Genomic DNA, 26,069 nt, shown 5'->3' on the forward strand with positions numbered 1-26,069 from the left:
GCTACAGAGTCATAGGCAACATGGTTGGGCCCCATTTGGGAGTGGGTACAACCTGGAAAAGAAAGCTAAGGTCTGATATCTTCAGAAAAAAAGCTCAGATCAGCCCAAACTCTTCAAAGGGTCTCAGGTTTGCTAAGCCTGACACCCTCTTCAAGCCAATTAACTATTGTGTGTTTTTTGCAGGGGATTTCACCCCCTGACCTCATTGTAGGCCTATACTGAGTGTCTGTGCACAATATGGGATTTCCAAGACTAATATTTAGAAGATTATGGCAATTTTTGCACTTTTTCCCAATTTGACTCTTTGGGCATGTTTTGGGGGCCCTTAACCTGCAGCTATTCGTCACAAACTTTAAGGTATTCATATTCAGATGCCCCTCTTGGAAGGTGAAAAGGATCCACATCTCTAAGTTGATTTAAAGTATAACAATCTAACTAAAAGACTGGTTTTGAAAGATTTATACAAGGACATTTGGGACAATTTCGGACATTTGGGGGAATTTGGCACACAGCATATGTATATACACACAAAAAATATGAAAACAATAAGGGAATTAAGGCCCAATCTGAGCCTTTGGGCCTGTTTTGGGGCACTTAACCTGAAGTGATTGGTCCCAAATTGGTCCTGATCTCTAAATTGATTGAAAGTAATTAATTAGAATTAAAAGACTGGTTTCAGGGCCATTTGGGAACATTTCTGCCGATTGGGAAAAAGGCATCATTTTTTTGTGGAAAAGGTGCAATAAAAACACAAATAAATGACTTGTCGACTGAAAACTGGCTTATGTGGCCAAATGTCCCGATGTTTACCCAGGCTTGGAGGCCAAGTTGGTGGGTTAGGATCTACTCAGGGACAATTGGACAGAACTACCAGGTTGGATTCTGGTCACTATCACACTATGTTGTGATGTTGGGAAAGGTGACCAGATCCTCATCCTAAGTCAAAAAGGCCATTCTGACTACATTAGTGCAGCCGACTAGTTTGGCCAAATGTCCCGATGTCTACCCAGGCTAGGTGGCCCAAATCCGTGGTACATGCCCAACAAAGTGACCCCCTGCAAAGTGTTAGGATATACTCAGGGACAATTGGACCAAATGTTCGACCCATGTTAATGTAGTCGAAATGGCCCTTTTTGAATTATAAGGATTCCTAGTAGGACACTTGGACAAAACTTTCGGACGCACTAATGTAGTCGAAATGGCCATTTTCCAATTATAAAGGGAATGTTGGAATCCTTAAAGGCCATTCCGACTACAGTCGTGCAGCAGACAGTTTTGTCCAAGTGTCCTACCAGGTTGGATTCTGGTAAATATCGATCCAGAATCCCTCCGTACCGGGCACTCAAATGTCCCTTTCCCCCCCTTTGTCCTTTTTTTCCTGTTCGTCCCTCGAAAAAATGGGAACAAAAGGGACAATTGAGGGCCCTGTCCGGCGGGATTCCCCAAATGTCCCTTTTGTTCCCTTGCATCCATCCCTGAGTGTCCTTTTGTTCCAGGGCGTCCCGCGGTCGTCACGCGGTGAGGGAGGGTCCAAGGGGAACGCCGCTTTCCCGCGTGAGAGTCGGGCAAATATGATATCGGAACCCAGGCCCTCATGATTTTTAGCGCCGCTCCTTCCGTCCGTAATGAAGCCCTGAAAAAGGTGGGGTTTTAATCCTTACGTCCAATGTGTCCGTAGTCGAAATGTTCAATAATGTTTAATAAGGAAACTACTTGGTTGTGTTCAATAAGGAAACTACTTGGTTATGTTCAATAATGAATCTACTTGGTTATGTTCAATAAGGAAACTACTTGGTTATGTTCAATAAGGAAACTACTTGGTTATGTTCAATAAGGAAACTACTTGGTTATGTTTAATAATGAAACTACTTGGTTATGTTCAATAATGAAACTACTTGGTTATGTTCAATAAGGAAACTACTTGGTTATGTTCAATAATGAAACTACTTGGTTATGTTCAATAATGAAACTACTTGGTTATGTTCAATAAGGAAACTACTTGGTTATGTTCAATAATGAAACTACTTGGTTATGTTCAATAAGGAAACTACTTGGTTATGTTCAATTAGGAAACTATTTGGTTGTGTTCAATAAGGAAACTACTTGGTTATGTTTAATAATGAAACTACTTGGTTATGTTCAATAAGGAAACTACTTGGTTATGTTCAATAAGGAAACTACTTGGTTATGTTCAATAAGGAAACTACTTGGTTATGTTTAATAATGAAACTACTTGGTTATGTTCAATAATGAAACTACTTGGTTATGTTCAATTAGGAAACTACTTGGTTATGTTTAATAAGGAAACTACTTGGTTATGTTCAATAATGAAACTACTTGGTTATGTTTAATAAGGAAACTACTTGGTTATGTTCAATAATGAAACTACTTGGTTGTGTTCAATAAGGAAACTACTTGGTTATGTTCAATAATGAAACTACTTGGTTATGTTCAATTAGGAAACTACTTGGTTATGTCCAATAAGGAAACTACTTGGTTATGTTCAATAAGGAAACTACTTGGTTATGTTCAATAATGAAACTACTTGGTTATGTTCAATAATGAAACTACTTGGTTATGTTCAATAATGAAACTACTTGGTTATGTTCAATGAGGAAACTACTTGGTTATGTTCAATAATGAAACTACTTGGTTATGTCCAATAAGGAAACTACTTGGTTATGTTCAATAAGGAAACTACTTGGTTATGTTCAATAATGAAACTACTTGGTTATGTTCAATTAGGAAACTACTTGGTTATGTTTAATAAGGAAACTACTTGGTTATGTTTAATAAGGAAACTACTTGGTTATGTTCAATAAGGAAACTACTTGGTTATGTTCAATAAGGAAACTACTTGGTTATGTTCAATAATGAAACTACTTGGTTATGTTCAAAAAGGAAACTACTTGGTTATGTTCAATAAGGAAACTACTTGGTTGTGTTCAATAAGGAAACTACTTGGTTATGTTCAATAATGAAACTACTTGGTTATGTTTAATAAGGAAACTACTTGGTTATGTTCAATAAGGAAACTACTTGGTTATATTTAATAATGAAACTACTTGGTTATGTTTAATAATGAAACTACTTGGTTATGTTTAATAAGGAAACTACTTGGTTATGTTCAATAAGGAAACTACTTGGTTATGTTCAATAATGAAACTACTTGGTTATATTTAATAATGAAACTACTTGGTTATGTTCAATAATGAAACTACTTGGTTATGTTTAATAAGGAAACTACTTGGTTATGTTCAATAAGGAAACTACTTGGTTATGTTTAATAAGGAAACTACTTGGTTGTGTTCAATAAGGAAACTACTTGGTTATGTTCAATAAGGAAACTACTTGGTTATGTTCAATAAGGAAACTACTTGGTTATATTTAATAATGAAACTACTTGGTTATGTTTAATAAGGAAACTACTTGGTTATGTTCAATAAGGAAACTACTTGGTTATGTTCAATAAGGAAACTACTTGGTTATGTTCAATAAGGAAACTACTTGGTTATATTTAATAATGAAACTACTTGGTTATGTTTAATAAGGAAACTACTTGGTTGTGTTCAATAAGGAAACTACTTGGTTATGTTCAATAAGGAAACTACTTGGTTATGTTTAATAAGGAAACTACTTGGTTATGTTTAATAAGGAAACTACTTGGTTATGTTTAATAATGAAACTACTTGGTTATGTTCAATAAGGAAACTACTTGGTTATGTTCAATAAGGAAACTACTTGGTTATGTTTAATAATGAAACTACTTGGTTATGTTCAATAATGAAACTACTTGGTTATGTTCAATAAGGAAACTACTTGGTTATGTTCAATAATGAAACTACTTGGTTATGTTCAATAATGAAACTACTTGGTTATGTTTAATAATGAAACTACTTGGTTATGTTTAATAATGAAACTACTTGGTTATGTTCAATAAGGAAACTACTTGGTTATGTTTAATAAGGAAACTACTTGGTTATGTTTAATAAGGAAACTACTTGGTTATGTTCAATAATGAAACTACTTGGTTATGTTCAATAATGAAACTACTTGGTTATGTTTAATAATGAAACTACTTGGTTATGTTTAATAATGAAACTACTTGGTTATGTTCAATAAGGAAACTACTTGGTTATGTTTAATAAGGAAACTACTTGGTTATGTTTAATAAGGAAACTACTTGGTTATGTTTAATAATGAAACTACTTGGTTATGTTCAATAAGGAAACTACTTGGTTATGTTCAATAAGGAAACTACTTGGTTATGTTCAATAAGGAAACTACTTGGTTATATTTAATAATGAAACTACTTGGTTATGTTCAATAATGAAACTACTTGGTTATGTTCAATAATGAAACTACTTGGTTATGTTCAATAAGGAAACTACTTGGTTATGTTCAATAAGGAAACTACTTGGTTATGTTCAATAAGGAAACTACTTGGTTATATTTAATAATGAAACTACTTGGTTATGTTCAATAATGAAACTACTTGGTTATGTTCAATAAGGAAACTACTTGGTTATGTTCAATAATGAAACTACTTGGTTATGTTCAATAATGAAACTACTTGGTTATGTTCAATAATGAAACTACTTGGTTATGTTCAATAATGAAACTACTTGGTCCTGCCTCGGCCCTGCTGACCACCCTTCTCCATTTCCTTTCAATTATTGCACATGACTAACTTTGCCCCTTTTCCTGAGTTCCTTTGTGCTTTCTCTCCTCACAGGTTTACATGGATCGTGGTTTTATCTGGACCCTGGTCCTGCCCGACACCTACTGCTATTATCATTATTATTATTAATAATAATAATAGCATTGCTATTCGTATTGCCAATACCATCATTACTGCTTTTATTATCATTATTATTCTACTATATCCACTGCTGCTGTTATTTTTGGTAGTTGTAACTTTTTCATCATGCGTACTACTCTCATATGAATTATTTCTGTCATATGCATTGAATGTGTGCTGCACGGTAGTGTAGTGGCTGGCACTGTCGCCTCACAGCAAGAGGGGACCGGCTTCGGTCAGCCTGAATGGTGGTCTGTCTCTGTGAGCCCTGAGATGAACTGGACACCCGTCCAGGTGAACCCGCCTTCACCCAATGTGAGCTGGGACCGGCTCCAGACCCCGACCATGAATAGGAGAAGCGGTTCAGATAATGGATGCAATGAAATGTTTATGTAACTCTGTAACTCTGTTCATCTGGTCACATGACATCTATGCTTCTGTCCATCCGGGGAGAGGGATCCTCCTCTGTTGCTCTCCTGAAGGGTTCTTCCATTTTTCTCCCTGTTAAAAGTTTTTTCCTGAACTGATGTGAGGGTCAAAGGTCAGGGGATGTCGTATGTGTACAGATTGTAAAGCCCTCTGAGGAAAATGTGTGATTTGTGTCCTACAAAATACAATTCAATTTAATTTAATTAACATTGTTACGTACAGAAATAGTTACAAGCGTAACATGAAGGTAAAGTAGCTGCTGCTGTCTTGTGTTCATTTCTTCCTGAGCTATATGTAGGAATAATTCCCTTTATTTGATGTACTCTGCAAAGCATTTGCTGCTACAGAAAAAACAAACAAATAAGGACTGAAAATCAGTGGAATTGCAGCCAATGATAGCACCAGGAATTGTTACTTTCTGAAGAAGCTGACAATTTCTCAGTGCTCGTGGCTATTAACGCTGATCTTTGTGAATCGGACAGTTTTTTGCAATGAGGCACATCTACATTGAATGAGGAAGATTTTGCACCAAAACCAAACCAAACTGAAATAGATGCAAATAGCACAGGAGAACCAAGACGAATATGCTAGGTGCTTTGAGAATGACATGGTTTATTGTTGTCTTATATGTGCAGGTTCAACGTGTGCAAAATCCTTTTTGTGAACTTAGTAAACTTTTTGTTAAGTAATCGTTAAACATCCAACGCCACCTCTCTCAAGACAACACCAAATCCTTTGTGTGACCCGGCACCAGTGTTCTTTCTCTTAGCCGCCCTCATACATTCCGTGGTGCGCCTACCTGGATGTCCAGGGTGGAGAAGTAGCTGTTGAGGTGTTCAGGGTCGTTGATGTCAGGCTCCCAGCAGACTGGACACACCATGTCTCTGATGTGTTTGTCCCTAACAGCGATGGTGAAGTGCTGCTGGAAGCAACCGCAGCACACGGAGCACTGACACGACGTCAGAGACTGCATCTGAAAGAGACAGGAGAGAGAGTGAGAGAGGGGGGGGGGGTCGAGGGAGCATGGCATGACGTGAGAGAGATGCTTCACCGCTGCAGAAGTCATAGAAATAGTGTTGCCTCGGTACCTTGCTGTGGGGGAAGACGGAGAGGCAGATGGGACACTCTTTAGCCAGCACTCGCTTGATGAACTCCCTGTCATGGGACTCTCGCACAGCCTGCACCACGTCCTCCAGTGAGTAGGGGGCGCTGTGCTCCAGGAGCAGCGACAGTGCCAGCTCACAGCGTCCCCAGCTGGGGAGATCGTACACCGCGAGTAACCTCCGACATATGCGCTGGAGGAGAAGGAAGGAATTATGGAGGAGAATACAACGAGGCAAGACTCTGGGCTGCAGCAGAAGATGCTGAAAACACAACCGAGACTTTAAACAAGATGAAAGAATAATCATGGATGAACTTGTGTAGCCATTTAATGAACACGTTTTTCTCTGGGTTTGAAAATTGTTGGAAACATTTGGGATAATGTAAGTACACAAAAAATACACAACATAAGTCTAGTCGTTTTTAGAAATTGTAATGCAGGTTTGTTTTTCATATTTCAAAAATGTCTTTTGTGCAGATGAAGGCTGTTATAATAGCAGAAATCATAAAACGCAAGATGAATTCCTTCAAAAATTGGAAATCAATAGAATCAATATCCCACATTTTCCAAGTGTGCTACTAATGTTAGTTCAATGTACATAGAACGTAGAGCCTCCTTTCACAGAGTTGTCTCCTAGTTGCACTTTTTAAAAATTATATCTGGTTTAAGCAAACTATTTATTTATTTAAGTGAGACATGTAGAATAAAATGTTATAAATTGAATATCACAATGTATAGCTTCGTTTGGGCTTTTCTGAAAGAAGTGAGCTTTATACATGATGTGTTCAAGTACTGTCGGAAAGATGGAAATCTGACGTTAATGTTTTCACAGCATTTAGCTTGGAAAAAAGGTGTCATATTGGCCATCATAGAGAGTAAACATGCTTTTAAATCCAGCCGCCAGGTTTTGGGGAAGTTACCATTATAAAAGAGGGAAAAATGATCAACTAAGGATGGTGACTGGACCCCGGGCCTGATGAACATGCCGGCATGTCTCACCTGTTTGTCAGGGTGATGGATGTCCACGGCAGGCTCGGGCTTGTCACTCCAAATGTGCTTGTGGAAGGGCTCCAGCAGTGGTCGCTGCAGCAGAGCCAGGGCCCCTCTCACTTCACCGCCACTCTGCCTCAAGACGTCATGGCAGCGGGCCTCGTCGCTGAAGCCCAGCGCACACAGCTCCTTCACCTGAGAGGAACAGAAAAGAAAAACACATCACACCATCTCGAGAATGAAAGGGAGATGGACAGAATGTTGCTGTGAATCTGGAAACGTCGTGGAGACCTTGGCGAGTCTGTCCCTCAGAGCTTGCCTGGCAGCTCGCTCGGTGGCGCCCCCTGCTGTCAGCCAGGCCTGCTTGGCCTCTGCTCTGGACAGCTGGACCGCACTCATGGTTTCCGCCTCTTTCCCGGCATCCTCGGCAGGAGCTTCACACAACCTGCTCTGTGTGAGAGGGAGGTCAATCGCTAACAGAGGAACAAAAAGCTTGTGATTGCCCGGAGAGAAGCATACTGACTGTGTTCTGGTCCCAGGCGGACTGAAGGGGAGAGGTTGCCACCGACGTACTGATCTGGTCCAACAGCAGAGGAAGCTCCGTCTTTAACCACTTGCACGGCAGGGTGCTGCTGTGCCCTGCTACCGTCCTGCTTGTGTACACCTCCTCTGGACTCACTCCTTTCTTCTCCCCGTCCTGACACAGACAGAAAAAAAGGACAGACGCAGTAGAATACAGACACTACATGTAGTCTAGTTCCCAGGGCGATGCACAGGTGATGAAGGTAACTTGCTCTGATCAGCTGAATGAGCTTCAGTCCCTCCTCCTTCATCAGCCTCTGCCTCCAGGAGTCCAGGTCTTCGGGGGCGGGCTCTTTGGGTTTGATCGGCAGCGCGGGGACCCGTCTGACCGGAGAGGGAGGACGGGGCTTTGCGGGCAGGGGAGCAGGCTCCGGACGAGCCAGGTCACACATCTCACACATCGTAGCAGGAGAGTAGTTCAGATAGGTGCAGAACTGACACACCCACTGGGGAGAGAGACACCGAGACACAGAGAGAGAGACAGAGAGACAGAGAGAGACACAGAGAGAGAGACAGAGAGACAGAGAAAGACACAGAGACACAGAGAGAGAGACAGAGAGAGAGACAGAGACACAGAGAGACAGAGACACAGAGGGAGAGACAGAGAGACAGAGAGAGAGACAGAGACACAGAGGGAGAGACAGAGAGACAGAGAGAGAGACAGAGAGACAGAGAGAGACACAGAGAGAGAGACAGAGAGACAGAGAAAGACACAGAGACACAGAGAGAGAGAGAGACAGAGACACAGAGGGAGAGACAGAGAGACAGAGAGAGAGACAGAGACACAGAGGGAGAGACAGAGAGACAGAGAGAGACAGAGAGAGACACAGAGAGAGAGACAGAGAGACAGAGAGAGAGACACAGAGAGAGAGACAGAGGGAGAGACAGAGAGACAGAGAGACACACAGAGAGAGAGACAGAGAGACAGAGAGACACACAGAGAGAGACAGAGACACAGAGGGAGAGACAGAGAGACAGAGAGAGAGACAGAGACACAGAGGGAGAGACAGAGAGACAGAGAGAGAGACAGAGAGACAGAGAGAGACACAGAGAGAGAGACAGAGAGACAGAGAAAGACACAGAGACACAGAGAGAGAGAGAGACAGAGACACAGAGGGAGAGACAGAGAGACAGAGAGAGAGACAGAGACACAGAGGGAGAGACAGAGAGACAGAGAGAGACAGAGAGAGACACAGAGAGAGAGACAGAGAGACAGAGAGAGAGACACAGAGAGAGAGACAGAGGGAGAGACAGAGAGACAGAGAGACACACAGAGAGAGAGACAGAGAGACAGAGAGACACACAGAGAGAGACAGAGACACAGAGGGAGAGACAGAGACACAGAGGGAGAGACAGAGAGACACACAGAGAGAGAGACAGAGACACAGAGGGAGACACAGAGAGACAGAGAGACAGAGAGAGACAGAGAGAGAGACAGAGACACAGAGAGAGAGAGAGACAGAGAGAGAGAGAGACAGAGAGACACACAGAGAGACAGACAGAGACACAGAGGGAGACACAGAGAGACAGAGAGACAGAGAGAGACAGAGAGAGAGACAGAGACACAGAGAGAGAGAGAGACACAGAGAGACAGAGAGAGAGACAGAGACACAGAGGGAGAGACAGAGAGACAGAGAGAGACACAGAGAGAGAGACAGAGAGACAGAGAGAGAGACACAGAGAGAGAGACAGAGGGAGAGACAGAGAGACAGAGAGACACACAGAGAGAGAGACAGAGAGAGACACAGAGAGAGACAGAGAGACAGAGAGAGAAACACAGAGAGAGACAGAGACACAGAGAGAGAGACAGAGACACAGAGGGAGAGACAGAGACACAGAGGGAGAGACAGAGAGACAGAGAGACACACAGAGAGAGAGACAGAGACACAGAGGGAGACACAGAGAGACAGAGAGACAGAGAGAGACAGAGAGAGAGACAGAGACACAGAGAGAGAGAGAGAGACAGAGAGAGAGAGAGACAGAGAGACACACAGAGAGACAGACAGAGACACAGAGGGAGACACAGAGAGACAGAGAGACAGAGAGAGACAGAGAGAGAGACAGAGACACAGAGAGAGAGAGAGACACAGAGAGACAGAGAGAGAGACAGAGACACAGAGGGAGAGACAGAGAGACAGAGAGAGACACAGAGAGAGAGACAGAGAGACAGAGAGAGAGACACAGAGAGAGAGACAGAGACACAGAGAGAGAGGGAGAGACACAGAGAGAGACAGAGACACAGAGGGAGAGACAGAGAGACAGAGACACAGAGAGAGAGACAGAGAGAGAGAGAGAGACAGAGGGAGAGACAGAGACACAGAGGGAGGGACACAGAGAGAGAGACAGAGACACAGAGAGACAGAGACACAGAGGGAGAGACAGAGAGACAGAGAGAGAGACAGAGAGACAGAGAGAGAGACAGAGAGAGAGAGAGACAGACAGAGACACAGAGGGAGAGGCAGAGAGACAGAGAGAGAGAGAGAGAGACAGAGAGACAGACAGAGACACAGAGGGAGAGACAGAGAGACAGAGAGAGAGACAGAGACACTCAGTATAAGGAACAGTATTTTGTGTTAACTGCACACCTTGAGTCAAAACTTAATTCACCTAAATGATACTAAACGAGGTGAGTGACTGAGCGGATGAGCACAATTCTGTGCTTAGTTCTTCAAACACCTCCGCAAGCCGACATTTTGGATCTACTTTACTTGTCGCAGAGCGTGACAATAAAACCATAGAATATAAACTAATTACAATAAACCAAGTGTAACAATCTGCATGACCAGATTTATCTCCATCTGCGACTCCTGCCTCCTCCAGACCGCACGTTGAACCCCAAATTGCTCCCGAACGTGTCGTGTTAAAGTGCTTAGAGTGGTCAGAAGACTAGAAGGACGCGATATAGAGAACATGCAAGACCATTTCCCATCTTGGATGAGAAAAAGGATATTGCATTTCCCTTTCTGCAATGTATGCAGGCTTTATACAACGGTGTATTTGTGGTTAATACAGATTAAATTTTTTCAGACTGACAAGATTCATTTTTGGTTCATTAGTGTACAAAAGCCTAATTAATCCACAATAAAAGCTGCCACTGGATGAATGTAACGTGTCTCATTTAGCACTGAGTGAGAGGAAATCTAAACGTAAAACACAAAACCGGTGACGGTATAATGCCACTGAAACACGTAATTTACTTCTAAATGTGTACAAATGACACGTTGTTTAATAACAACGCTGGATGTCTATAGCCGAGCTAGCAGCTCTGTACAGCTGTGCTAAGCTAAGGTTGATGTTTAAAGTTGACCACCTTAGTCTCGTGTGGGTTCGCATGCTAACAGCTGCTAATTGCACTGAACATACAGAGCTGAGCTAAAACAGTATGCAAATAGAGATACATATTGTAAATCACGACACAGCCTCAACATATCCGGATATTATTTAGAAGTCATAACTAACAGAGACCAAACTCAATGACCATCACGCACACACACACAACTGACCTGGCTGTCAGGGTCACCGGGCATGCCCAGTACTGGTGCTGGTGGTCTGGGGGGGGTGATGGGTGGGTGCGACGGGGTCACTGGAGGTCGTGTGGCCAGACGAGGTCTTTCACACACGTTGCACAGAATACTGCTGGCTGCGTTCACCATGGTGCAGCTCTTACACTGCCACTCTGACACACACACACACACACACACACACACACACACACACACACACACACACACACACACACACACACACACACACACACACACACACACACACACACACACACACACACACACACACACACACACGTCATATGAGCTGAAGTGGTTTATTGAAAGTAAAATAAAGTATGGGTCTCATTTTGATGTTGGAAATGAGAGTCAGTTCATTCTATTCAAATTATCATCAGTAACAAGCTTGTCCTCAACTTAAAAGTACAGAGGCTGTGGTGGCCAAGTGAGATATATATATATACACATATATATATATCTCGTAGTAGTTGTATTTGCTTTTATTGCAGTTTCCATGCTACTGATGAAACTAGAAAGTAGTAGAATAAAGGAGGTGGGTTTGTTATACTGGACTGGTTGGGAAAGCTGTGGGATGCTCCGTGATACAACACAGACCAGTGATGGTGGCGGGCTGAGATTCATCTGCTTTGGAGCTGATCAGCTCCAGCCGAGGCCGCTCACACTCCTCACACAGCACATCCTGGAGGGAGTTGACTTTGGTGCAGTGGAGGCAACGCCAGGTGGAAGAACTGAACAGGGGAAGAGGGGACACGTGTAAGACTGAATATACTGCATATCCATACACAACCCATTTGTTCACACACTTATCATAGTCACACTAGCACTTTGACTTACACTGCATTGCAACTGTGACTAGACTTTGCTGTGATCAGCTTTAACATCAACCATATTCCTGACTAGCCGGGTTTATATATTACATTACTATAAATATAAATTACACATTTTAAATTACTTCCTCAATAGCGCTTGATTGAGGAATTTCTTTGCGGCATTTAAAAAGTTCAGTTAAATTTTGCTTGACAATTGAAAGTTAATTGAAAGTCCCGCCCCAAACGCAGACTGGCCAATCGTAGCGTAGCATCTGTCATCTCTGCTCCATAGACTCTCATCAGTGGTTCCAGGTGTTCTTCGTCTTCATCTTCTGGTTTGGTGCATTTGAAGCTCGTCGTGGTTAAACGTTGTGTGATAGTGATACTTGTTACCCAGAGAGGTTGGAAGGAGATATATACATTTCTAAAACATTACGGTTCTACATTAAAAACCTGTGGAGCTAACGTTAGCAGAGTATGTTAGAAAATCATTAACTAACGTTAGCACTACGTTTGACATCCTGGATATATCCTTTAAATGCATATTATAGACCTGTCTGTCTGCTTCTCTCTGAATCACTTTTCCTAAAATGTGAACATATTTGGAGTGCAGTTAGTGACAGTGTGGCTCTATGGTAGCTCTGACAGCTTCACAGAGTAGCAGCACGGGGCGGGGCTTAAGAAAAGAGTCACACGAACGGAAACACAGCTCCTGTCGGAGAGTCTTGGCAGCTCGGTTAGACCGTTATTTAGAAGAAAATGTAAATCAGCAATTTTCATTTCATTTTCATCTATCCTAGCCTAAATAAATAGAATTTAATGATTAACTTCCTGTCTGATCAGCGGAGAAACAACAACTGATCTCCACCAATCCACAGTTTGTGAAAGAGGGCAGCTGAGCAGCTATGCTGACCCACACCGGCTGAGAACCTTTAGATCAGGTCAAGTATTCAGAACCATCACAGGCTCTGGACCAGTGGGATCAGAGTATTCCCATTTTATATGTCATACCTTTGACTCCTCTTGTTCTGGGATGACGTTGACGACGACGATGACGACGAGACAGCCGTTCGCTGGTGGTTGGCCCTCTCAGGGTAGGAGTGGTACAGCCTGTCACACTCTGAGCAGAGCCCCTGGAGGCAGGTGAGGCAGTGGGCAGAGATGCGGAAAATCCCACAGATAGTGCAGTTCTCTGAAACAGAGAGATTCATTTGCGGAACCAAACAGTTCATCGTTATGAAGTTGTGCCAAATCACATATTATATTATCACAAAACACTGTGCACAGAGTACAAGATAAGATAAGATAAGATAATCCTTTATTAGTCCCTCAGTGGGGAAATTACAGGATTACGGCAGCATTGCTCACAGTAATAAGTAAAAAACAACAATATGCCAATTAGGTGTCCCAAAACTCAGTGTATCACTAACTGAAAAAGTGCATTTTCTGAAGACAATTTGTTTGAGAAACATAATATGGAGGAAGAGAAACACTGAGCAAACACAAACAGGAAGTATATGTTGATAACTCCTGTGTTCCTGGATATTGAAATATCAATACTCTCCGGTTACATCTACAAGTACATCTACAGGATGTAGTCGTATACCAGGCCTAGCTGCTGATGACGGTGAGTGTGTTTCAGATGAGGAGGGTGTGCGAGGAGGACTGCAGTTACCAACATTTATATCGTTATTTTTTCAATGAATACAAAGTCAGTCAAAATGGTGCCTGTGGTGGCATGGGGCGTGGTTAGGCTCACCTGCAGGGGGGGAGTGGCTCAGGGAACAGGTGCCGGGAAGAGGCTTAATTAGCCTCAGCTGCTTTGGATCAGGGGTAATGTGTCTTGCCCCTATATCAGGTGTGTTGGAGATGAAGCATGGGACCGGCAGAGCAGGATCAAAATAAAGAACATTGCCAAACGTCACACAACGTGTACTCATTCCTTGCTGCTGGGGGGTGGAAACCAGGGGGTTGTGACAGGACGTGTTACAGTGGAGCCTAAAGTGGGGCCCCCTCAAGTAAAGGAAATGGAAGGAGATGGACAGCACCTGAATCTGCCGGACCAGCCGATGATCGTGTTGGGGCAAATGCAGTGCGTGATTGCAGCGAGACCAGGCGGAGGCAAACCGCCAGCTTCTGGGGGTGCTCAAGGTCCAGACGGAGAGGCAGACCTACGCCCTCGAGCAGCGCCGTCGACGCAGAACCCCTCCCCATGTGCAGTGGTAACTTTGCACAAAATGACGGCGGCCGACGACGGGCAATCTTTTCTGGAGACGTTTGAGGTGACAGCGGTCACCTGATTAAGGAAAACTGGGAGGAGGGGCCGAGCCCCAGCAAAAACGAGATCCAGTACGTCCTGGACCTGCGAGCAAAGCTCCACACGCTGGGTAGGCTGTCACGTGAGAATTTGCTCCAGGCCCAAGAGCGTCAACAACGCCTGTACGACAGAGGGGCCAGGCTGAGACAATTCACGCCGGGAGAGAAGGTACTTGTATTGCTTCCTTCTTCCAGCTCTAAACTCCTCGCCAAGTGGCAAGGGCCCTTTGTGGTCACACGGCGAGTGGGGGATGTCGATTATGAGGTGGTGCGTTCTGACAGGGGCGGAGCTACACAGATTTATCACCTCAACCTTCTGAAAGCGTGGAGGGAGGCGGAGTCTGTTTCTCTGGTGTCCACGGTATCTGAGAGAGAGGAGCTGGGGCCTGAGGTCCCAAAATCCACCAATCCGGCCTCGTTCCTTTGTGAAGACCATCTCTCCGGGACCCAGAGAACAGACATTGCCCAGTTACAAGAGCGGTTTTCTGACGTGTTTTCTCTCCTGCCAGGACGCACAAACCTCATCATGCACCAGATTGAGACTCCTCCGGGCGTGACGGTGCGGTTGCGGCCCTACAGGTTACCTGAACCCAAGAGAAAAGTGGTTCAGAGGGAATTGGCTGCTATGCTGGAGATGGGGGTAATAGAAGAGTCACACAGTGCCTGGTGTAGCCCCATTGTTCTTGTGGTCAAAAAGGATGGTTCTATTCGGTTCTGTGTGGACTATCGCAGGGTGAATGATGTGTCATGGTTCGATGCTTACCCAATGCCCCGGGTCGACGAACTCCTGGACCGACTGGGCACTGCGCGTTTTTTTACGACCCTGGATTTAACCAAGGGCTACTGGCAGATTCCTCTGTCGCCAGATTCCAAGGAAAAAACGTCCTTCTCCACTCCGTTTGGTTTGTACCAATTCACCACACTTCCCTTTGGGTTGTTCGGGGCCCCAGCCACCTTTCAACGCCTCATGGACCAGGTGCTGCGTCCGCACGCTGCATATGCTGCCGCCTACTTGGATGATGTGATCATCCACAGCGGAGCATGTGCAGCGGGTGGGCGCGGTGCTGGAGTCCCTGAGGCAGGCGGAAGTGTGCAGTTGGACGGAGGGAGGTACGGTATCTGGGGTACCACTTGGGCGCCGGGCAGGTGCGCCCTCAGCTAGACAAGACTGCCGCCATTGCCGCCTGCCCACCACCCAAGACAAAAAAAGAGGTGAGGCAGTTTTTGGGGCTGGCGGGTTACTACAGGCGCTTTATTCCAAATTTCGCAGATTTGACCAGCCCCTTAACTGACCTAACCTGGAAAGGTGCCTCAAATCCGGTCCAGTGGACGTAGCAGTGCCAGTTGGTGTTCGAGAAGGTAAAACAAGCTCTCTGTGGGGAACCACTCCTTCACACACCTAACTTTTCTCATCCTTTCACTCTGCAGACTGATGCGTCAAACAGAGGGCTGGGGGCCGTTTTGTCCCAGCAGGTAGAGGGGGTTGACCGCCCGGTCCTGTACATCAGCCGGAAGCTGTCAGAGAGAGAGGCCAGGTACAGCACGGTGGAGAAGGAGTGCCTGGCCATCCGGTGGGCGGTCGACTCCCTGCGCTACTACCTCCTGGGATGCTCATTCACCCTCTGGTCGGACCACGCCCCGCTCCAATGGCTCCACCGCATGAAAGATACCAACGCCGGCAGAGCAGGATCAAAATAAAGAACATTGCCAAACGTCACACAACGTGTACTCATTCCTTGCTGCTAGGGGGTGGAAACCAGGGGGTTGTGACAGGACGTGTTACAGTGTCGAACTCCTGGTAAAACAACATTATGGTGCTTTAGAACAAGCTGCCTGTAGCTCCTCACAGGACGCTGGTTGGTCCTGGACTGCTGGACGAAAGCGCTTTATTTGAAGCCTGACAAGATGGATTTTGGTGTGATTTGTAATTGAGCGATTCAGCGGCTATATCTGAGGCTAAAGGCACATGTCAAGTTATTCTTCATTAGGTTTCAGTGTGATAAACCAAAATTACTTTCTTGATTAGCAATTGGACATTGTTTGTGTGTGTGTGAACTAATTATTACAGTCTACGTGTAGATGGACATATAAACAATCATATATAAATACATAACCAAGATAGTCAACGCAGTAGAAGTGTGCTTTCTCTCCTCACCTGGGTGCTTGTTTGAGGAGGTGGGAAAGACCTGAATGGACCTGAGACTTTGGTGGTTGGAGGACAGGGAGTGGCCACGACCGCTCTCCCTGGAGGAGTGATGGTGGAGGGGGAAGGCCAGAGACTTGGTCTGGCCGCCTGAGTGGCATGGGTGGGTGGGGGAGAAGTGGCAGATCACAGCGTCAGTGTTGAGACCCACATCCTAAAAGGAGAGAAGGGGGGGGGAGGCAGACTTCTGAAGAATCGGCACTACGGGTCATCGGTAACTTCAAAATAAGAGACAGCTCTAACACTATTACCAACATTTCACCAGACACAATAGCTTTTTTTCCTGACTGACAATTTTAAACGTGAAATTATATTTTCAAGGCTGTAAGACAGAGCTTGGTCACCTGCATGTAGACACCAATAAACCTTTACTTTAATATGAATGTAACATACTAATCAGTAGTGGACATTATTGGGTTTGCCCTGTGGTACTGGGAAGGGATCTGACCCCATAGATCCTCATTGTATGTTATACAGCTGAAAATAAGTGGTAGATACATAAATAATGAAAAAAGATAAATAAATGATTTGGTCTGAAGAAACACGTCCGGTCTTCGGTTTTCTTTGTGAAATGTTCTATTATAGGTGTAAGTACACAATTCCTGGTTGGATTTTTCTGCCCATGTGATTCAGTATTGATTCATCCCATAATCCAATCTATGCATGGCCTATTTTTCATGTTAAACATGGAACTGAAGATGGATATGATGGTAATGTGAAGGACTCTACCTTGTGTCTCAGTGTGGGAATGATTCTCTCGTAGAACTCAGGGTGGGGATGAACCTCCTGGGATCAGACCAAATACGTTATCATGAATACACACACACACACACACACACACACACACACACACACACACACACACACACACACACACACACACACACCTTAATAAGCATTTCGAGCTCCATCCTCAGACTCATCACTTCTAGCGTTACCGCAGCAACGCAGCCCACATTAGGATCTGTGACATCATCAGGGAAGCTGAGCCCGTCTGGCTGCTGATTGGAGTAGCCATAGAGACAGAGCACTGCTCGTCCTCCCTGGGTGCAGAAAGAACAACAGCGAACAATTTCTTTTTGGTTTCACTTTCCCATGCAGGCGGACCTCCCCAGGTTCCTTATGTGGAGGTTCTGTCAGTGGTGGGGAAAAATAAATCTAGTCTTAGATGCATCGTGATTCATCTGACTATGACAATAATCGGATATTTAAAACTAAATTTTCAACGTTATGATCGCCTGTAACAATTCTGTGATGCCGGGCTGTCCGTTCCTTACAATGCCCCTGAACGCAGCAGATGTAGTTCACGTGCGTCTTGTTTACTTTCTACGCTAGACTGAATACAAGCAGAGTTTTGATGAGGTCGGCTGAGCTTCAGCAGTCGAATATGGCTACAGTCTGACTGGACCCCCTAGCTTAAAAGCTAGCGTATGGAACCGTTTAGTCTCTTCTTCTTCTACCCAACTCGGAAAGGGTGGAGCAAATCATCAGTGTTTTTGCCACGGATATGCGCCCATACACAGCCATTGAGAATCAGAGCTTTCGTGCTATGTTGAAATCGAGATACAACATTCATCTCAGCGTTTTTATGGACACTAATACTAACCAAACCGAAGCTACAAGTATGGAGTCACTGAGGAAAGTGGGGAGGATGGTAGTATCACGCTACAGAATCATATGCGTCATCTAATTGCATCGTAGCCCTTTGCATCAAAATCATAGTATAACAACGATAGACTGTGACCAAAACCGTTTTTTTAGTACGAGGTTGTAAACAGGTTTATTTCTGCAGGAAAGTTGAGCATTTTAACATTCAGGTGTATGGGTTTTGAACAGGCGGCAACCTGTAAAAAGTGAAGCTGCATTCTCTCTCCTGACCACCAGGGGGCGACTCCTCTGGTTGTATAGAAGTCTATGCTTCATGTCTTAAAGCTGCATTCTCTCTCCTGACCACCAGGGGGCGACTCCTCTGGTTGTATAGAAGTCTATGCTTCATGTGTTGAAGCTGCATTCTCTCTCCTGACCACCAGGGGGCGACTCCTCTGGTTGTATAGAAGTCTATGCTTCATGTCTTAAAGCTGCATTCTCTCTCCTGACCACCAGGGGGCGACTCCTCTGGTTGTATAGAAGTCTATGCTTCATGTGTTGAAGCTGCATTCTCTCTCCTGACCACCAGGGGGCGACTCCTCTGGTTGTATAGAAGTCTATGCTTCATGTCTTAAAGCTGCATTCTCTCTACTGACCACCAGGGGGCGACTCCTCTGGTTGTATAGAAGTCTATGCTTCATGTCTTAAAGCTGCATTCTCTCTACTGACCACCAGGGGGCGACTCCTCTGGTTGTATAGAAGTCTATGCTTCATGTCTTAAAGCTGCATTCTCTCTCCTGACCACCAGGGGGCGACTTCTCTGGTTGTATAGAAGTCTATGCTTCATGTCTTAAAGCTGCATTCTCTCTCCTGAGCACCAGGGGGCGACTCCTCTGGTTGTATAGAAGTCTATATAAATATAGCATGCTGTGTTGATTGAAAGGCAGAGCATGTTGCCTAAAACTAACCAATGAGAGGCTTCAAGCCCAGCAAGTGGGAAGTACATAACCGATCGTGACCTATTGGGCGGCGCAATATTGTCCTCTCAGGTGGATACAACAATTCAATTCAATTCAGTTTATTTTGTATAGCCCAAAATCACAAATTATCCTCAGAGGGCTTTACAATCTGTACACATACGACATCCCTGACCTTTGACCTCATATCGGATCAGGAAAAACTCCCCAAAAATAACACATTACATGAATATGACAATGTATGAATGGAACTCCAATATGTAACTCTGTAACTCTGTTCATCTGGTCACATGACATCTATTCATCTGTCCATCCGGGGAGAGGGATCCTCCTCTGTTGCTCTCCTGAAGGTTTCTTCCCTTTTTTCCCTGTCAAAGGTTATTTTTGGGGAGTTTTTCCTGATCCGATGTGAGGTCAAAGGTCAGGGATGTCCTATGTGTACAGATTGTAAAGCCCTCTGAGGATAATTTGTGATTTTGGGCTATACAAAATAAACTGAATTGAATTGAATTTACTACTGTCAGTCAATATAGTAGACTTGGGAATACAAGCAACTGGTAGACTGACTTCACATGCCATCAATATGTGATGAAGGCTTGTCCATAATGATTTACCAGTTCAGCCGGTTCTTTGAATGACTTCCTTTTGTGGCCAGTTCTTTTGATCCCCAGTGCGTTTCCACAGAGCACTTACTCTACTATATCTACTACTAATGTTACCTGAATGGCGTCAACGGTGGCCCTGAACACAGGGTTGTTGTGTTTCACAGTCCTCCAGTACTTTGGCCTGTTGGGATTTGTCAAATTACAGCCATACTTTTCTAGGATGTTCAATGCTGTAGACAAGTGCTGGAGAGATGCGAGTGTCTGAGGAAGAAACACAGGACATTTGTCCACAAGTTAAAAAGTTGTATGGTTCAAATTCATAGAATAGAAACATGCAGTTCAAACTCCCTGCCGCACCCATAGTTGTTTTGGACCCTTATTCATCTCCTGTAGTGCCACAATAAAAATGTAAGACAATAGTTATAACCCCAGTGTCTTGTAAAAGACTATTAAATTGGGATTCCTCCAGTCCACACAGACACAACATGGTTGACCGGGTGACTGTGGTTGTAACCTGCAATTAGAGGTTGAGCGATATGGGATTTTCAATGTCTGATACCAATATTGAGAGACACAAAGCAGCCGACGGCCCATGTATTATGCCAACATCAATTTTTATTAAAAAGTGTATCTGATGATGTACAACAATTACATACAATTTGGAAAAATTGCATAATGTTATTGTCTGCACTTTCCTGTTTGCTATAGTAGATATGCACTCTGTCTGCAGTGGACTTATTTGAAATTAATTAAAATGTAAAAACTAAATGTCATAAGGTCATCAAAAACAGTTTTAAGAAAAAAAAATTTAAAAAAAATTTTAAGGAAAAAAAACAAACATTTGTCGGCAGATAGGAGCATCTCCACCTCCATAAATACATATAATAAAAATGTAATATATAAATAAACAATGTTAGTTTAGTGGTGCTCCCTGGTTTGTTCCACAGAAGCCATACTGCGCGAAGGCGTCGTCCAATGACGGATATCTCAAAATGGCATTAATCGGCCGAACAACTCGTCGCTCTATTGCAGCCCGCACTTCCGATCCCAACCTCGGCCTCTCCGTCTGGATGGACGGTGTTCAGGTATTTCAAGGTTTGGGATATTGTCTGTGTACCTGCTCTATCTCTCACCTCTTTCCTGTTGCTGCCAAAGCTGTTTTCTATCACCATGGTCTCTGCGGTGATGTGGCAGTATTTGGAGCAGGGCGGCAAGGGCAGATTAGCCATAGCCATAACCCCAACCCGCACCTCCACCACCCTGCCGCCTGAGTACAGACACACTTCAGCCCGACTCCGCACCTCCTGCAGCTGCTCCGACAGAGATGGCATTCTACAGTCACACACACAGAGTCAGTGACCACACATATGCATCAGTTAGTCACACACATTTATAAAAGATCCTGTTATCTAAGGCTACATCCACATTAATGTTTTTGTTTTAAAACAAAAATGGTCTCCGTCCACACGGCCGGTTCAGCATTGTTTTCTAAACAATCTCCTCCCACATAGCAACCTTTGAAATGCACATCACATGAGCATTCACGTACACGTACGTGGGCCTGCACGTGAAGGTGTAAACAGGAAGCAGATTTTCTCCACACTGCAGTTGGTTTTGTTATCCGTCTACGTCATCGTTTCCAAACTTCTCTGTTTCCGGTGCTCTAAAACTCTGGCGAAGTGTGAACGTAGCAAAAGATACGCATATTAAAATGGGAACGTAGCAGTGTTGACATGGCCTAAATGTCAGAGAAATGAGAGTTCTCGCATCAGCATGCCAATGTGCACACTAGAACAACGGTGACATGCGAATGTTCAGAAGGTTTGTCATGAATGTTGTCATGCAACACTTCTTAACTACAGCTAAACACAAATGTGTCATTAGTGTTGCAGGTTGTTTGGTCGTAACTAAACACATTGAGATTCTGACCTGATGATGGCGCCGGAGGAAAAGTTAAAGGCTTACTTCTGTATTTCACAACCACGGCCCTACCGCCCCGTGTGTTGAGAAAGACAGATGCAGCCACAGTCCAATACATCATATCAGGCAACGTCTCACCATTAATGTACGGCCACGAAAAGGGACTTTTATTGTCTGACAACACTGTGGAACCATACACAGCGATACATTTTTGGGAGTATTTATTGTCAGAATAATAATAATAACTTGGTTTAAATGTTATATTATTTAATATTCATTGTAATATTAATAATATTTAATATGTTTTCATACGATCAAATAAAAATATTATTTGAAAATGTATTAACTGATTAATAGATGAGCCTGCTCGACCGAGCCCCTCGAGTCAGCTTAGGCCCAATATCGGTATCTGTGCTTCGGTATCCTACATGAAATATGTGTTAAATAATAATGTGTTGTAATAAAGTGCAACACAGCATTCATGTGTCCAGGTACCACCCGGCCATGCGCGTGACGGATTTAATGCCTTTTTCTTGAATGCAATTCATTAATGTTGATAACTGAATGATATCGTATCTCAGTCATAACCCGCTGGACCAATCATCAAAGCGCCGCTCTGAAGCGACGCGGAGCCGCCTAGCTAGACACGACGTACCGTTAGCCTCGCTATGGATGTGTCGCCTCACACAGCGACGCGCCGCTCCGGCCGAGACTCGTGCACACGCGACGCTCACCGGATATCGGTGAGACAGCGGTCGGTTATGTTGCTGCCCACCTCTGGTATGCGGGACCGCAACGGTGAACCCCCGGTGCCGCTCTGCGCGGGTCCTCCTTCGGGCGCGCTGGTTTCATTCACACCCGGCTCCGCCGAGCTCCGGTAGATAACGGAACGTCACGTAAGGCGGTCAGCGCTGCGGCAGTAACGTGTCGGTCCGTCTCTGAAACCGGCTGTGAGTGACGTCCGGTGAGCGTCCGTACATGAACGAGGAGTAGCCCGGTGCTGAAACCACGCCGGTGTGTCACGGGCTCTCTCCCCTCGAGATGGGTCAAAACATGGTCGCAGCGTGGGTTACGTCACCCATTAGTTTCTAACGGGACGTTTTTATTATTATTATTATTATTATGCCTATGTCATTTATCAATTTGAGCTTGTTAATGATATTTAGCCAATATATTGACTGATACATATATATATATATATATATATATATATATATATATATATATATATATATATATTAACCACAAATCACAAATTTGCCTCAGAGGGCTTTACAATGTGTACACTTATAACATCTTCTGTCCTGGACCCTCACATCAGGAACAACTCTTTAACGAGGAGAACACTGTCATAGTTTAATCTTTAACAATGTATCATTTTATAAACTCATCATAGGTTGTCTATGTAAATTCTTATATTGAAAAATAACTTTCGCTGACAGATAACTGTTGCGGAGTATGAAGTAGTGGCCTATACTTTATTAATGTGTGTCCTTATAGTTTAGTGAAACAAATATTGTAACAAATGTGTAATCAAATCAAATTACCAACACTATAGGGCCCACTTTTGCCAAATTGCCTGCATCCGCACGCACACACCCACACACGCCTACACAAACACACGCACACAAAAAAGTAGGTCACATGAACACGTTTATTTGTCTTGCATATTGGTAGATGAATCAAAAGTCCCTATCATTCACTATCATTATGTTGTCTTACAAATAATGTAACTGACTAATCAGCACACAGTCTACTGTTAAACAAAACAAAAGTGGATGAGGATGGAGGAAGAGTGGAACATTAAAGAAACAAAAGAAGGAGAGCAGGCCAGAGAGATGGAGACAAGGTTTTAGAGTCTGGTTTGTGTGATTGTGTCTCACCCTAACAAATACAAAAGGAAAAACGTTTTTTGGGATGATTTTGATGAGGTTGTGCAAAGGAGAGCCACAGCAGTGTTCATAGAAACAGAGACCAAGACCCAACAATGTCTCACTCCCCTATTGACTTTATGTTGTATGAAGGTGCCTCCGAGTCACTTTCGTCTGCTAGCACGTGACAGAAAAAGGCCTAAAAGCATCTGTGTGGTTGCGATGCTCCACCAACAGAGCCAAGGATCCAGATCTAAGTTTGAACAAGCTCCCGAACCAAAGAACTGGGGACACAGGCAATAAGACACGAGGCATCATCAGGAACAATGGGAGACGCTGGGATCCCGACACTCGGCATGCTGGACGTGTGCAGCAAGCATTGTGTCCAAAAGGGAGTTTTAGGCTCAACGTATTTCTGTGAGCATTCTGACAGCATGTGCGACTTGTGTCATAGTGGATAACGTCACGGTAGAAAGCCATGCAGTATTGTGTTTGTCAGTGAATGAACTAACTGTTAAAACACAAAGCTAACATTGGCTCGCTGACAGCTAACCTGTCCCATCATCCTTTTAGATCGACATCTTGTGCTAAAATAATCCTTTGACGTGCTAAAAGGACTCATTCTGGCAGCACTGTATGTGGGCCCATCCTTCTTCCCTCCGGGGGCGTGGACCCCCACCCCACCGCCACAGAGTATGACGTGCTGGTCTCTGTCTCTATGTCCCCTGGCTTGTGAGAACGTGACACGCTTCCATACCACAGAGCCACATCCGATCAAAACAAAATGTCGTGACCCCATGGAAGAATTTCAGAAGCTTATTTTCTGGTTTTCAGCGTTTGTTTGAATGGACAATGGCCGGGAGTAAGGGTAGCATTTCTCACCCTTAGCTACATTGTGCTTCACAATGTCAAAAACATTCCCCATTGTCATATGAAGGGATTTCCAGTGGAGTACTCCTATCTCATCAACAGCCTCGACCGACCTGCACAGTGTGAATACAATTAGGAATTAGCGCTCCTCAACACTTCCACTTACATTACCTATGAGAAAAGGAGTCATGTTTTTTGTCATGCATCTCTAAAGCTACTGTACAGAAGCCGATGTGGTTTGCAATAGTCCCTATTGTGATAGTTTTCCACATGTTGGAGTGGCAATGTTCTTAGTTGTGGTTACCTAACACCTATTAAATGTCACTGTGTCCATTTAGTACAGTGCTGCAGTATGCAGTATTGATCCAAGCTGAAGTCCCTACTAAGCATAACCGAAGCCACTGCTTTCCACAAAAACTTTCATTTCCTGAAAAAAAAAATGACTTTGTGGCACAGTGAGGTTAGAACTGTAAGCTATGTTGCATGGAAACTATATGACTGACTGGAGTTGATTAGAGAACACAAAGCAGTAAAGGTATGCAAAACCTGAGAATCAGAGGATTTGCATATCAACATTTCATCTAAACAGAGATAAACAAGAGAAAATAAGAACAAAAATAAAACAAAATCTGGCCACATTGTACAGGTTTTTCTTCATCTTCTCATAAATTGTCTTTTTATGAAAAGGCACCCTTTTTTTAATAAACTGAGATGTTAACAATACACAGCTCCACGTTTCTCTTATAAAAGTGCAATTAATTAGTTTTAACTACAAACAAGAATATGACATATTCAACTAGAAAGAGTAAGTATAATTGAGAACACAGTTAGAATTCATGTTTCACAAATTCCCATGACTGGTCTCTGCACTGTGTGATAAATTGTCCTCACAACTAAATGCGCGTTTGAACCTGTCAGCATGCATTAAAATTAATGCACAACTGATCTAATACAAATATGTTCATTAAATAAGATTACACAGTGCTAAAGAGGCGTCAGGTCATTTTATTCAAGTGCCTGAAGGACGCCTGTAGAGGGCTCTCTTACACTACCATCACAAGATAATCAGCAGCCATACAAGCCACACAGACACAGCCATCATATATGAATATACGCTGGTAGGAGCAGTACAAACTGTGTGTGTAGTCCCTTCAATTCAGAGGCCACCTCCCTCAGTGGGTTCTAAAGGTGTAGCCTTTGCAGGACTGAATGGCAGTAGGATGAACCTGCACCTCCTCCCTCAAAGGAGAGTGTATTTGTGTACCACGTGGTCTTATATCAGTAGTTTTGTCCATCTTTTCTATTGGTTACAATAACATACTCACCAAGTTACTGGGAGCATTGCGACATTGCTAGAACTAAGTCTGACAAGTCGAGAATAAACACAGATGTCCCACTTTATTTGGAGGTAAAACTAAAAGCAAAAGTCCCACTGAAATCAAGCTGATACTCCTTTATTGTGCAGGAGAACTGTGTGTGC

The 26,069-nt window shown here is 43.8% G+C and overlaps 1 protein-coding gene across 1 annotated transcript in view; it reads right to left on the reverse strand.

The window, feature by feature from the left end:
• Positions 1 to 21,259, reverse strand: part of LOC117746773 (E3 ubiquitin-protein ligase RNF31) — a 31,626-nt gene extending 10,367 nt beyond the window's left edge. The window contains exons 1-14 of the mRNA XM_034556079.1: positions 21,062 to 21,259; positions 20,043 to 20,189; positions 17,647 to 17,802; positions 17,489 to 17,545; positions 16,712 to 16,913; positions 13,252 to 13,432; positions 12,026 to 12,159; positions 11,408 to 11,580; positions 8,117 to 8,350; positions 7,846 to 8,019; positions 7,614 to 7,772; positions 7,332 to 7,517; positions 6,319 to 6,525; positions 6,030 to 6,203 (exon numbers count right to left, since the gene is read on the reverse strand). Coding sequence (XP_034411970.1) covers positions 6,030 to 6,203; positions 6,319 to 6,525; positions 7,332 to 7,517; positions 7,614 to 7,772; positions 7,846 to 8,019; positions 8,117 to 8,350; positions 11,408 to 11,580; positions 12,026 to 12,159; positions 13,252 to 13,432; positions 16,712 to 16,913; positions 17,489 to 17,545; positions 17,647 to 17,802; positions 20,043 to 20,189; positions 21,062 to 21,259 — 2,382 coding nt within the window. The remainder of the gene's footprint in view (positions 1 to 6,029; positions 6,204 to 6,318; positions 6,526 to 7,331; positions 7,518 to 7,613; positions 7,773 to 7,845; positions 8,020 to 8,116; positions 8,351 to 11,407; positions 11,581 to 12,025; positions 12,160 to 13,251; positions 13,433 to 16,711; positions 16,914 to 17,488; positions 17,546 to 17,646; positions 17,803 to 20,042; positions 20,190 to 21,061) is intronic.
• Between the last annotated feature and the right edge of the window lie 4,810 nt (positions 21,260 to 26,069).

Source organism: Cyclopterus lumpus, chromosome 17 (genome assembly GCF_009769545.1).
Source record: "Cyclopterus lumpus isolate fCycLum1 chromosome 17, fCycLum1.pri, whole genome shotgun sequence".
NCBI lineage: Eukaryota > Metazoa > Chordata > Actinopteri > Perciformes > Cyclopteridae > Cyclopterus > Cyclopterus lumpus.